The 13,015-nt window shown below is 33.2% G+C and overlaps 1 protein-coding gene across 1 annotated transcript; it reads right to left on the reverse strand.

Annotated features, from left to right (window-relative positions):
* Positions 1 to 272: 272 nt before the first annotated feature.
* LOC120147946 (secreted RxLR effector protein 161-like) lies at positions 273 to 3,551 on the reverse strand. The gene is made up of 2 exons (XM_039161176.1): positions 3,392 to 3,551; positions 273 to 736 (listed from the first exon to the last, which is right to left on the reverse strand). The coding sequence occupies exons 1-2, from the start codon at positions 3,549 to 3,551 to the stop codon at positions 273 to 275; spliced, it is 624 nt and encodes a 207-aa protein (XP_039017107.1).
* Positions 3,552 to 13,015: the final 9,464 nt, after the last annotated feature.

Here is a 13,015-nt window from a genome sequence, read left to right on the forward strand (position 1 = left end):
TTTTAACTTATTTTTGTGGAAACTATAAGAAACAGTTTGGTTTTTTAGTAAATCTCATTCAATCTCGAATGAGTACAAGAGTCTTTTAAAGAAAATACAAGTTAGGACTCAGGTTTACAGCTCTTATCTAAAACCTAGGATAGATTTTGATCTAATCTTAAACTACTTTAACATATCCACGTGGTGGTGAATATGCGTTGTATAATCTCAGGTTAGATGTGAATTCATCAATGGTAGCTTTTGGTAGAGGGAGCACATCAACAGAAAAAAAATCAGTTTTGCAGACCTTCGTTGACCTCTTCTGAGATTAAGTGTTTATCAAGTTCAGCACGTTTTGTTCTATCATGGTGGATTGGATTCTTGGCAATCCTAATGGTAGATTGATTACCACTTAAGATTTCAAGCTTCTCCTCTCGGTGCAGCTGTAACTTCTCTAGTAATATTTTGAGCCATATTCTTTCGCAGATTCTAAGTGTTAATGCTCTATAATTTGCCTCAGCACTGTTTCTAGCCACATCAGTTTGCTTCTTGCTCCTCCAGGTCATAAGATTATCCCACACAAATGAGCAATAATCACTGATTGATCTTCTATTAGTTAGTTCTCCAACCCAACTTGTATCAGTAAACACCTTTACTGTTTTATTCTCAGGTTTTCTGAGAATAAAATCATGTCTCAGGGTCTTTTTCAAATACTTGAGTATATTGTATGCTACCTCAAGATGGTCCGCTCTTTGATCTGTCAAATGTTGACTGATTATGTTTACAGAGAAAGATGTGTCTTGCCTTGTAAGGGACAAATAAATCAATTTCCCAAACAAATCGTTCCTTATCAACCCGAGCTCCTAATTCCTCTTTTCGAAGCTGCAAGTTTATTTTCATTGGAGTATCTACAGGTTTGTACCCAACATTTCAGCCATAGAAAGAAAATCCAAGACATATTTTCTTTGATTTATAACGAGCCCCTTGTTTGATCTTACTACTTCCATGCCTAAGTAATATCTTAGGCTTACTAAATTTTTTGTTTCAAGCTCAAGGCCTAACAGTTATTTCAGTTTGTTAATTTCATTAATATCATCTACAGTTATGATGATATCATCCACATATACTATTAAAATAACCCTATTTTCTTAGGTTTACCTTAATAAATAGCGTGTGATCTCTTTTGTTTGTAACCATTTCTTACAATCAACTTAGTAAATCTCTCAAACCAGGCCCTTGGTAATTGTTTTATCCCATAAATGGATTTTTTCAGCTTGCAAACTTCTTGTTTCTTTAACTGTCCCTTCCTCCATGAAAGAACCTTCATACAAAATTATTCTTCCTAGCTGCATTCTTGATGTCTAGTTGGTAAAGTCCCAATCTTCATTTATAGCAAGACTAAGAACTCTCATTGTATTGAGTTTGGCAATCGTAGCAAAGGTTTCATTGTAGTTAATCCCGTATGTCTGTGTAAAGCTATTTGCCACAAACCTTGCTTTATACCTCTCAATTCTACCATCTGAGTTAACTGTAAATACCGACTTACACCCTACACGCTTCTTTTCTTGTTGCAAATCAATTATAGTCTAAGTCCCATTCTTTTCCAGTGCTTCAGTCTCTTCCTCCATTGCTTTCCTCTATTTGGGATTCTCAAGAGCTTCTTTATGGTTGCTAGAATCTATATTTCGTCCATACTAGATGTACACACTCTAAAAGAAGGTATCAAATTTCCATAAGCCATAAACTTTTGTATAGGGTGTTTTGTGCACTGTCTTACCCATTTTCTTTTATCAATAGGCAATTCAATATTATCTCAATTGGGAATAACAGCCTGAGACAACTCATTACCTACAACACCTTCCATTTTTGAAGAATGAAGAGGCAATTGGACTAGGTGATGGTTCTTAGCAAGAGTCAGACTATATGATGGCCTCTAGAACAGGTTTCTTCCTTCTTTTGTAGACATGAAGCTTTTTCCTCTCGCTTTGTGGAGGGACTAAGCGAGGATCTATTTGAGTTGTTTTAGGATTTGGTGAGGTTATGGCAGTTTATGTAGGGATGGATATGGAGCTGGTAGAGGTGCTGGTTCTGTTAATGGTATAGGGATCAAATGCATAGAATTTTCTAGTGCTGTTGATGGAAACAAAGGCTGCTGCAGTAAGTGTTGCTGTAAAGCTGATGAAGGCCAGAATCCACAAAAAGTCTCCCTTTAAATTCCAGTCTTGGAAAAGTAGGGTTCCTATTAAAAAAAAGTTACATACATAGAAATATAGGTTCTTTTAATAGTAGGAGAGAAACGTTTGTAAACCTTATTAAGTGAAGAATAACCTCAAAATATGCATTTAATGGTCCTAGGATCTAACTTAGACCGAGAGGGACTATAATTGTGGATAAAAACAGTGCAACCAAAGATTTTCAAAAGACTAGATGACATCTATTGAAAATCAGGATACCTTTGAAGAAAGACAAACTTAGGAGTTTGAAAGTTCAAGAATTCACTAGGCATCCTATTGATCAAGTAGGTTGCTGTTAAGAGATTTTGTCGATTCTTTCTTTTAGCCCGCCTATTTTATTGAGGGGTATCTACACAAGAACTAAGTTGGATAATGCCCTTTTCTTGAAGATAGGATCTTATGGTTTTAGTGAAGTACTCTCCCCCATTATCAGAGTGCAAGATCTAAATGCTGCTATGAAATTGAGTTTCTATCTGTGTGGAACCTTTTAAATATATGTTCAATTTTAGTTTTTTTTTTCATAAAAAAAGTCCATATGGTTATAGTGTGGTCATCTATGAATGATATAAATCATCTACAACCATTAATGTTTTTCACTTTAGAAGGACCCCAAATATCAATGTGTATAAGAGAGAAGGGTTTAAAAGGTTTATAAGGAGATGACAAGTAAGTGTTCTTTGTATGTTTGGCTAATTGATACTTACCACAACGGAAAAATTGTGACTTTTTATTAATAAACAAGTCTGGAAACAATTTTGTAAGGTATTAAAAGTTTGGATGTCCAAATCTAAAATGCCAAAGCATAACTTCATTGAATTTATTTGAAACAAAAGCTAGAACATGTTCTAAAAGAGATTGACTAGAACTAATCTTCTGTTCATGAAGAAGAAAGAGCCCACAATAAAGGTTAGCATTGCCAATCACCTTCCTCGAGCCACCATTGCATGTAATTCACAACATTTAGAACCAAATTTAGTAACACAATTTAGATCTTGAGATAATTTACTAAATGGGAGAAGATTGTATGCTAAATTTGGAACATAAAGAACATAGTGTAAAACTATATCCCATTGATCTTAAATTCTTAATAGAGCAACTGCCTGCAATTGGGGGAAGGGATGCATCAACCGTTTTTATAGAAGACTAAGAAGAAGTAGTCTGAAGAGTTTAAAAAAGACCCTTGTTTCCAGTCATATGATCATAGGCTCCAGAGTCTATTATCCATGCTTGTAAATCCTGACTAGCAACCATGACAGCAAAGAAAAAACCACCTTCATAAGCTGGTAGGGTAGGACTGGGGTTACCAGATGTGCCAGGTGCCTTCAACTGTCCAAACATCCTTTGAAGATCCTCAAATAGTCATTGGTGAAGCTGTCAAACCCTTCAGTAGTGACTAGATGAGATTGTGATTCTCTCTGCCCTTGTATTGATTAGGCTTCCATGGACTTTCCAACATTGATCTCTAACATGCCCCACCCTTTTGCAGTGAACACACCGGGGTTTGTATTTCCTTTGTTTTGGGGCTGCAGGGCAGAACTTTCAGACATGGAAAGGACAGGAAGCATCACAACCCAGCTGCTTTCTTCTCTTCTAACTATAGCAAAGCTCTCTCTCAGGGCTGGAAGAGGTTTAATGTTGAGAATTCATCCTTTAACCTCATCCAGATCTCTATTGAGCCTAAATAAAAACTGAAACACCAATTATTATTTGCATACATATCTACATGTTGTCAATACCTCAAAAGAGTGTTACAATAAGAAGTAACAGTCATCTCCTCTTGTCTAAGGGCATTTACCTTACTTTCAATGGCAAATAACTTAGCAATATTGTATGAACTGGAATAAGTTTTCTTAACAACCTTCCAAATCTCGACTGTTGTTACACAGATGAGAAAATTCTCACTAATGTTACAAATAATGTAGTTAATCAATCATGATATAATCAAATGATTCTCACTTAACCATGTTCTGTAGCATGCATTTTTAGAGTCTGGGGTAACCATCTCTTCAGTGAGGTAATCTTCTTTACCCCTTTTGGTGATGTAGTGCTTGACAGATTGAGACCATTGAATACAATTATGACCATTCAATTTATGGTGTGTGATTATTGGTTGAATTATTTTCAGTCTGTGGGATTGGTCATCTCAACAGGATTTGAGGAACATATCAAGAATCCTAAATTCATACCCATGTGGAAACTGATAAGAAATAGCTTTTTTCTTCAGTAAATCTCATTCATTCTCAAAAAGAATAAGAGTCCTTTAAAGACCATAATACAAGAAGTGTACCTAGGTTAGGACTCTTATAGCTTTACAACTATTATCTAAAACTTAGGATAGAATTTGATCTAATCTAAACTACTTTAACATATCCACATAAGAAGTAAACAGAAAATAAAACTCCTAATTTACATTAGGATCAGTTACTACTTATAATTTTGATACCTTTCAATGGATTAAAATGGTGGTAAAGGAATTGTTGTTATTCATTAAGGTTCAGAATTTGAGCACCATGAATGATGTCAGAGCGTGAGCGTTCAATGTCAAATGGTTGTAACAACCCATGACAAGCTGCATTGATGTATTTATACCTTTTGACATGTAGAGCATTCTCCAATTAACTGCTCGTAAGACCCTTTCGACATAGAAAACTATTCATCCTTGTCATTGTTGCAGCATCAATATCAGAATGCCTTCATATGGTTGAACTGTGAAAAATACTGAAGCAATGTCTTCTTCAACTTAGGATCGTTGCCATTAGCTTTCCAATCCTCTTTAGTTGATTACCCTGCGATGTATATTTAGGATAAGCATCTGGATTTTGTTGAATCAATTGAGGTAATTTAGAATCTCGTACCATAAAACCATGGTGAAAACATTGCACTCTTCAAGGTGAAATTCTTGAGAGTGGTCTACCACTACATGGTGAGCTCCTTTCCTGTATATTAAAGAAAAGTTATACTCCGTCGTTTTCTATGAAATCTAGGAGTAATTGTAACATCCGCAATACCGGGTTAGTGACCAAATTGTAAAGTTTCAGAATTTGGTGACTAAAGTAGAAGAATGAAAGAATTCAATGATTATTTGAATATATATATATATTGAAGGTTATTTGGTATTTATTAAAGGAAATTAAGGGTATTATGGTCATTTGACCAGAAAGATTTTTTATAATTTTTTTTAAAGGGTAATAAGCACGGAGGAAGAAGAGTCCAGAGCATTCTTCAGTCTTCTTCCTCCTCTCAACCGTGAAGTTTGGTATAAGGTAAGTGGGTCTTTAGTTGGTTAATTCTTTCGTTTTAAAGCTTGTTTTGATTCTTGGGATATTAAGAAAGATTAAGGAAAGCTTTAAGTGGCTTAAACCTCAAAGATTAACAAGTTATGAGAAATTAAGAAAAATGAGTTTTTAAGTGAATTTTTGATATGGAAGGAGTTAATAGATTGTGAAGTTGAATTTGACTTGTCAAGGATTAAATTAAGAGATATGAAGTGATAGAATGAGAATTAGAACACATTGAAAATTTGGTATGATTTTTGAATCTTATATGGAAGATAGAATTTTGAGTTTAAAGAAGTGATTATGGAGTAGAAATGAGTTTAAGTATGTGTATGAAAGTTAGGAATATTAAAGGGAATGAAGTATGATGTGTTGAGCTGAAAATGAAGGATTTTCGAGCTCAAAATATGATTTCTGGGCAAGGGGAATCGGTACCCATTCAAGGGGAACCGATACCCCTTCAAACGAACAAGAATTTCCAGTATGTCATGGGGGAACCGATACCCCCATAGGGGGGAACCGATTCCCCCTAAAGGAAAATTGGGAATATGGGTTTAATAAGTTAGTTTAAGTTGCTAGTATCCAATTACAAGGTGTAGGTACCTAATGATGGTCTCGAAATGTACATTTATGTAGATTCTACGCATAAAGCAATTCCGGAACGTTTGGCAAGTAAGATCGATCAAGGGAAAGATAAGAGATTGGAATTGGCTAGTGAGGCCAGGTGAGTGCATATTAGTTAGTTTATGGTGCTAAATGGAAACAAGACTTGTGACAAGTCTATTTCCTATGTTAGAATGCATGAATATATGATTATACGTATATGAATGACATGAATTGTATGTATGCATGAATATATGTGTTGACATGCTTTTGAATGTAATGTTATGAGAAGTATGTGCTATATAATGTATATATATAGACATATGTGAAACTGAACTATGTGACTGCATGAGAAAGATATGAGCCATATGACATGATATAGGTGAACATGAGAAAGCAAAGTATGAGATATAAACTATGTGATCATAGTAAAATATAATTATATTATTATATGATAAGTGAAATAAGCTGGATAATATTGATCTATAGGATGAAGTGAAAATAGTACACTAACTAGGGGATTTGAACATAAATGATAAGATGAACGTATAAGATAAGCTAGATGGGAAAGATTCATAGGTTTAAATAAAACTATAACACAGGGGTTGAATGATAGAAATTTGTGAAGTTATATGAGAAGATTATAAGAGTGATATGAAATTGAATTAAGTAACAGATTAGATTATATATAGAAATAATAGAAGTGAGATATGTTTATAAGTCTGCCCTAGATGAATACGAAATATAAGAGTGCTATATGATTTATATTAGGATAATCTTGAGGATATAGATATATAGATAGATATGAAATGAAATGAAATGAGTTATATGAATACACAATTATGTGATGAAATGGTGAATTACCTGAACATGTGAATATATATATATATATGTTTAAGAGAAGGCATAAGATTAAGATATAAGCAATATGACTTATAAGTATTGCTATTATAATGTTACATGATATGTTATGTATGTTAAAGGAATTATGTGATGGTATAAGAAATGCTATGAAATATATATATATGTGAAAACAAGTATAGGTTATGAGATAAGACTTATGACTATAAGCTACGTGAAAGTGTTCTAGGTGTTTCGATATATTATATGAAGTATATGATCTTATGTGAACAAGATATGATAAGTATGTTTATATGAATAAAGGTGATTGGGTGAGAAATGATAGAAATTATATGAAAACATGACATATGTGACATGTGAATTATATGGAAATGATCTACGTGCAAGTGAACTACGGGACTATGTGATCATATGAAAAGAAGTTATGTGATACGTGATATGTGAAAGTGAATTACAAGTTTATGTGAATATTTGAAATGAAATAAATGATAACGCCCATGTTATGTGTCATGAGAGCTAGGGGTATAGTTGGCATGCCAAGAGTCGAGGGTCTATTCGGTTCTTTAGGACATATGTATATTCTTTGGAACATGTGTGAAGTCTCGAAAGACACATACTTGATCCCTAGCATATGTATATGATTCTTAAGGAATTCTACGTGGTCCTTATGGACATCATTATATGGCACTACGGTGCAATTCTACGGGCACTTCGGTGCAATTCTACGGGCACTTCGGTGCATTTATACGAGCTGTGGTGACAGCATAGTGCACAACCTCTATAGACTCACATATCGATAGTTCTCACATATATACATGGGCTAATCCAGAAATATGAACAAATATAAGTTAGTGGTATGATAAATGCTATAGAAATGATATGATGTTGTGTGTGTATAGTGTTTGATTGAAATAGTATGTGATTATATGATAAACTGCTAATGATGAACTATGTGTATGCATGTATTTACTGCAATTAATCTTATATGATTTTATATGATATGAAAAATGCATGAAGTTGCTGTAACATGATAGAACAGAACATGCATGTATCAATATAGGTTTTAAAGTGCATTAAGTTGTTATGCCTCACTAAGTCTTCGACATAGCGTGTGATTGTTTCACACGTAGGTTTCGAGAAGAGAAAGGAGAGATGCGGAGCAAGACAGGTCAGTTTTCCTTACCAAAAGATCAGATCAGAAATATTTGACAAAGTATGTTTTTGGTTATGTATAAAGTGTTGGCATGTAATAAGTCATTAAGTACGAGCACTATGATAAAGTCTGTATTTTGTTTTAAATAAAGTTTTAAATTTCCCGGGATTTTTCTTAAGAGTCAAGGTTTGAAAAGTCAATGTGACACTTCGGACTCGTATCCGGGTCGGATACGGGTTGGGGGTGTTACATTTAATGGTATCAGAGCCATGTTTTAGCCGATTCTCGGCATAAACCGAAGTCCAAAGTGTCATAAAAGGTGTACATGCCAACATAGATTGAAAAATTTCTGATATGATAGTGTAAGGAATACGTTGTCTTGCTAATAAAATAAGAATAGTTTAATACAGTAGAAATCCGATCGTGATAATTTTGAAGTAAGTGAAAGGTGATATTCCTGATGGTGATAGCTATTCACTTGCCCTGGCCAGGCAGGATGAAGAGCGGACACCTCAGGAAATGCCTAGTAAAATCAAAAGTTGATTTCCGAAAGCTTAAATCATATCGGAATAATGATAGAAAATTTTCATCGTTTGGAATCGGAAAAACGATGTAGAGTAGTTTTGCTATTATGTGAATAAGATAGAATATGGTGAACGGGTGTCACCATAAGAATGTTAAAAAGATCTAATGACATGATGATTACGTATAGAAGAACTCAAGGATAAGTGCATCAGTGACAAGCGTATAAGATGTATATGTCAGAGCTTATGAGTTTGGAACGAAGTGATAATATTGCGCATAAACAAGAGTATGTTTATGATAAGGGTTTGCAATTAAGATGGAAAGAGTTAGCATTGGCTACCTAGAGTATGTGATAAAAATGTACTGGAATTATAAGATTATAAGATATTTTCTGGATATAATAACCAGATCTGCAATGGATCTGGATACAGTTGCATATTTGGATCATAGTAATGTGGTATAGTAAAGGAAAAAGGAAGTAAGAATTGGTATATTTAAATAACGCTGAGGATTGATAAGAAGAGTTTGAGAATATGTATATCGATAATCAGATTATAGGACACAGGAAGTCAGAATGTTGAGTATGAATAAAAGAAATTTCGGGATATATGAGAATAGAGGTGAAATTGATAAGTTGAGTAAGTGAATTTTTAAGATAATTTCGATTTGACAGGATGTATGTGTTGGTTGATTAGGGTTTGTACCCTAGATTGAACATATATTATTGACTAGCTGTCAGAGTAAAAGGGATAGAATAATAAGATTGAAGGAAAAGATAAAGTTGAGTTAATTGATTATGATGTGAATTTGAATATGGTTGTATACTCTGAGCAGATAGCTATGATGTAGAAACTGAGATAAGTATTTGCATGGAACCTTCAGGAAGAAAAATACAAGTATAAGAATGATAAAGAATGAAGTTATGTATAAGAAATGGGTTATTAAAGTAATGAGGATGCAATGAAGATTGGTACATAAAGATGAGTATAAGTAATAAGACAAGAGTATGTGAACATGAAAGGAAATATATGATTTATGTATAAGGAATAAAGGAATGAAAGGGATTGATTTAAAGGATCAGATACGATGACTATGGAAGTACCGAGGACAATTTTGATATAGAAATAAGACAAGTGTACAAAGTGATGTGAAAATATTGTTTGACTCCTTAAAGTATAGATTTAATCACATTGAAGAAGATTTAAAGTTGTGTTTTGGTCAAATGATGACGAAATACAAGTTTGGTATGGTTATAAGGTAATTAAAGATTGATAAAGAATTTGATTGATTAAGGATTTTGAGTGATAAGAACTGATGCTATTGGTTATATGATAAGCAACAGAAGAGGAATGTATATACGGAAAAAAAAAGATAGTTGGAACTTAAGGATTGAAAAGTAAGTTTCTCATGATGACAAGAAAGAATAAGTAAAGGAAGCAACATAAGAACATTTGAAGATATGTTCTTACTAAGATGTTCAGTGAAAAAAAAATTCAATGACGAATTTTCTTAAAAGGAGGGGAGATTTGTAACATCCGCAATATCGGGTTAGTGACCAAATTGTAAAGTTTCAGAATTTGGTGACTAAAGTAGAAGAATGAAAGAATTCAATGATTATTTGAATATATATATATTGAAGGTTATTTGGTATTTATTAAAGGAAATTAAGGGTATTATGGTCATTTGACCAGAAAGATTTTTTATAATTTTTTTTAAAGGGTAATAAGCACGGAGGAAGAAGAGTCCAGAGCATTCTTCAGTCTTCTTCCTCCTCTCAACCGTGAAGTTTGGTATAAGGTAAGTGGGTCTTTAGTTGGTTAATTCTTTCGTTTTAAAGCTTGTTTTGATTCTTGGGATATTAAGAAAGATTAAGGAAAGCTTTAAGTGGCTTAAACCTCAAAGATTAGCAAGTTATGAGAAATTAAGAAAAATGAGTTTTTAAGTGAATTTTTGATATGGAAGGAGTTAATAGATTGTGAAGTTGAATTTGACTTGTCAAGGATTAAATTAAGAGATATGAAGTGATATAATGGGAATTAGAACACATTGAAAATTTGGTATGATTTTTGAATATTATATGGAAGATAGAATTTTGAGTTTAAAGAAGTGATTATGGAGTAGAAATGAGTTTAAGTATGTGTATGAAAGTTAAGAATATTAAAGGGAATGAAGTATGATGTGTTGAGCTGAAAATGAAGGATTTTCGAGCTCAAAATATGATTTCTGGGCAAGGGGAATCGGTACCCATTCAAGGGGAACCGATACCCCTTCAAACGAACAAGAATTTCCAGTATGTCATGGGGGAACCGATACCCCCATAGGGGGGAACCGATTCCCCCTAAAGGAAAATTGGGAATATGGGTTTAATAAGTTAGTTTAAGTTGCTAGTATCCAATTACAAGGTGTAGGTACCTAATGATGGTCTCGAAATGTACATTTATGTAGATTCTACGCATAAAGCAATTCCGGAACGTTTGGCAAGTAAGATCGATCAAGGGAAAGATAAGAGATTGGAATTGGCTAGTGAGGCCAGGTGAGTGCATATTAGTTAGTTTATGGTGCTAAATGGAAACAAGACTTGTGACAAGTCTATTTCCTATGTTAGAATGCATGAATATATGATTATACGTATATGAATGACATGAATTGTATGTATGCATGAATATATGTGTTGACATGCTTTTGAATGTAATGTTATGAGAAGTATGTGCTATATAATGTATATATAGACATATGTGAAACTGAACTATGTGACTGCATGAGAAAGATATGAGCCATATGACATGATATAGGTGAACATGAGAAAGCAAAGTATGAGATATAAACTATGTGATCATAGTAAAATATAATTATATTATTATATGATAAGTGAAATAAGCTGGATAATATTGATCTATAGGATGAAGTGAAAATAGTACACTAACTAGGGGATTTGAACATAAATGATAAGATGAACGTATAAGATAAGCTAGATGGGAAAGATTCATAGGTTTAAATAAAACTATAACACAGAGGTTGAATGATAGAAATTTGTGAAGTTATATGAGAAGATTATAAGAGTGATATGAAATTGAATTAAGTAACAGATTAGATTATATATATAGAAATAATAGAAGTGAGATATGTTTATAAGTCTGCCCTAGATGAATACGAAATATAAGAGTGCTATATGATTTATATTAGGATAATCTTGAGGATATAGATATATATAGATAGATATGAAATGAAATGAAATGAGTTATATGAATACACAATTATGTGATGAAATGGTGAATTACCTGAACATGTGAATATATATATATATATGTTTAAGAGAAGGCATAAGATTAAGATATAAGCAATATGACTTATAAGTATTGCTATTATAATGTTACATGATATGTTATGTATGTTAAAGGAATTATGTGATGGTATAAGAAATGCTATGAAATATATATATATGTGAAAACAAGTATAGGTTATGAGATAAGACTTATGACTATAAGCTACGTGAAAGTGTTCTAGGTGTTTCGATATATTATATGAAGTATATGATCTTATGTGAACAAGATATGATAAGTATGTTTATATGAATAAAGGTGATTGGGTGAGAAATGATAGAAATTATATGAAAACATGACATATGTGACATGTGAATTATATGGAAATGATCTACGTGCAAGTGAACTACGGGACTATGTGATCATATGAAAAGAAGCTATGTGATACGTGATATGTGAAAGTGAATTACAAGTTTATGTGAATATTTGAAATGAAATAAATGATAACGCCCATGTTATGTGTCATGAGAGCTAGGGGTATAGTTGGCATGCCAAGAGTCGAGGGTCTATTCGGTTCTTTAGGACATATGTATATTCTTTGGAACATGTGTGAAGTCTCGAAAGACACATACTTGATCCCTAGCATATGTATATGATTCTTAAGGAATTCTACGTGGTCCTTATGGACATCATTATATGGCACTACGGTGCAATTCTACGGGCACTTCGGTGCAATTCTACGGGCACTTCGGTGCATTTATACGAGCTGTGGTGACAGCATAGTGCACAACCTCTATAGACTCACATATCGATAGTTCTCACATATATACATGGGCTAATCCAGAAATATGAACAAATATAAGTTAGTGGTATGATAAATGCTATAGAAATGATATGATGTTGTGTGTGTATAGTGTTTGATTGAAATAGTATGTGATTATATGATAAACTGTTAATGATGAACTATGTGTATGCATGTATTTACTGCAATTAATCTTATATGATTTTATACGATATGAAAAATGCATGAAGTTGCTGTAACATGATAGAACAGAACATGCATGTATCAATATAGGTTTTAAAGTGCATTAAGTTGTTATGCCTCACTAAGTCTTCGACTTAGCG

This window comes from Hibiscus syriacus, unplaced genomic scaffold (genome assembly GCF_006381635.1).
Source record: "Hibiscus syriacus cultivar Baekdansim isolate YM2019G1 unplaced genomic scaffold, ASM638163v2 tig00002655_pilon, whole genome shotgun sequence".
In the NCBI taxonomy this organism is placed as follows: domain Eukaryota; kingdom Viridiplantae; phylum Streptophyta; class Magnoliopsida; order Malvales; family Malvaceae; genus Hibiscus; species Hibiscus syriacus.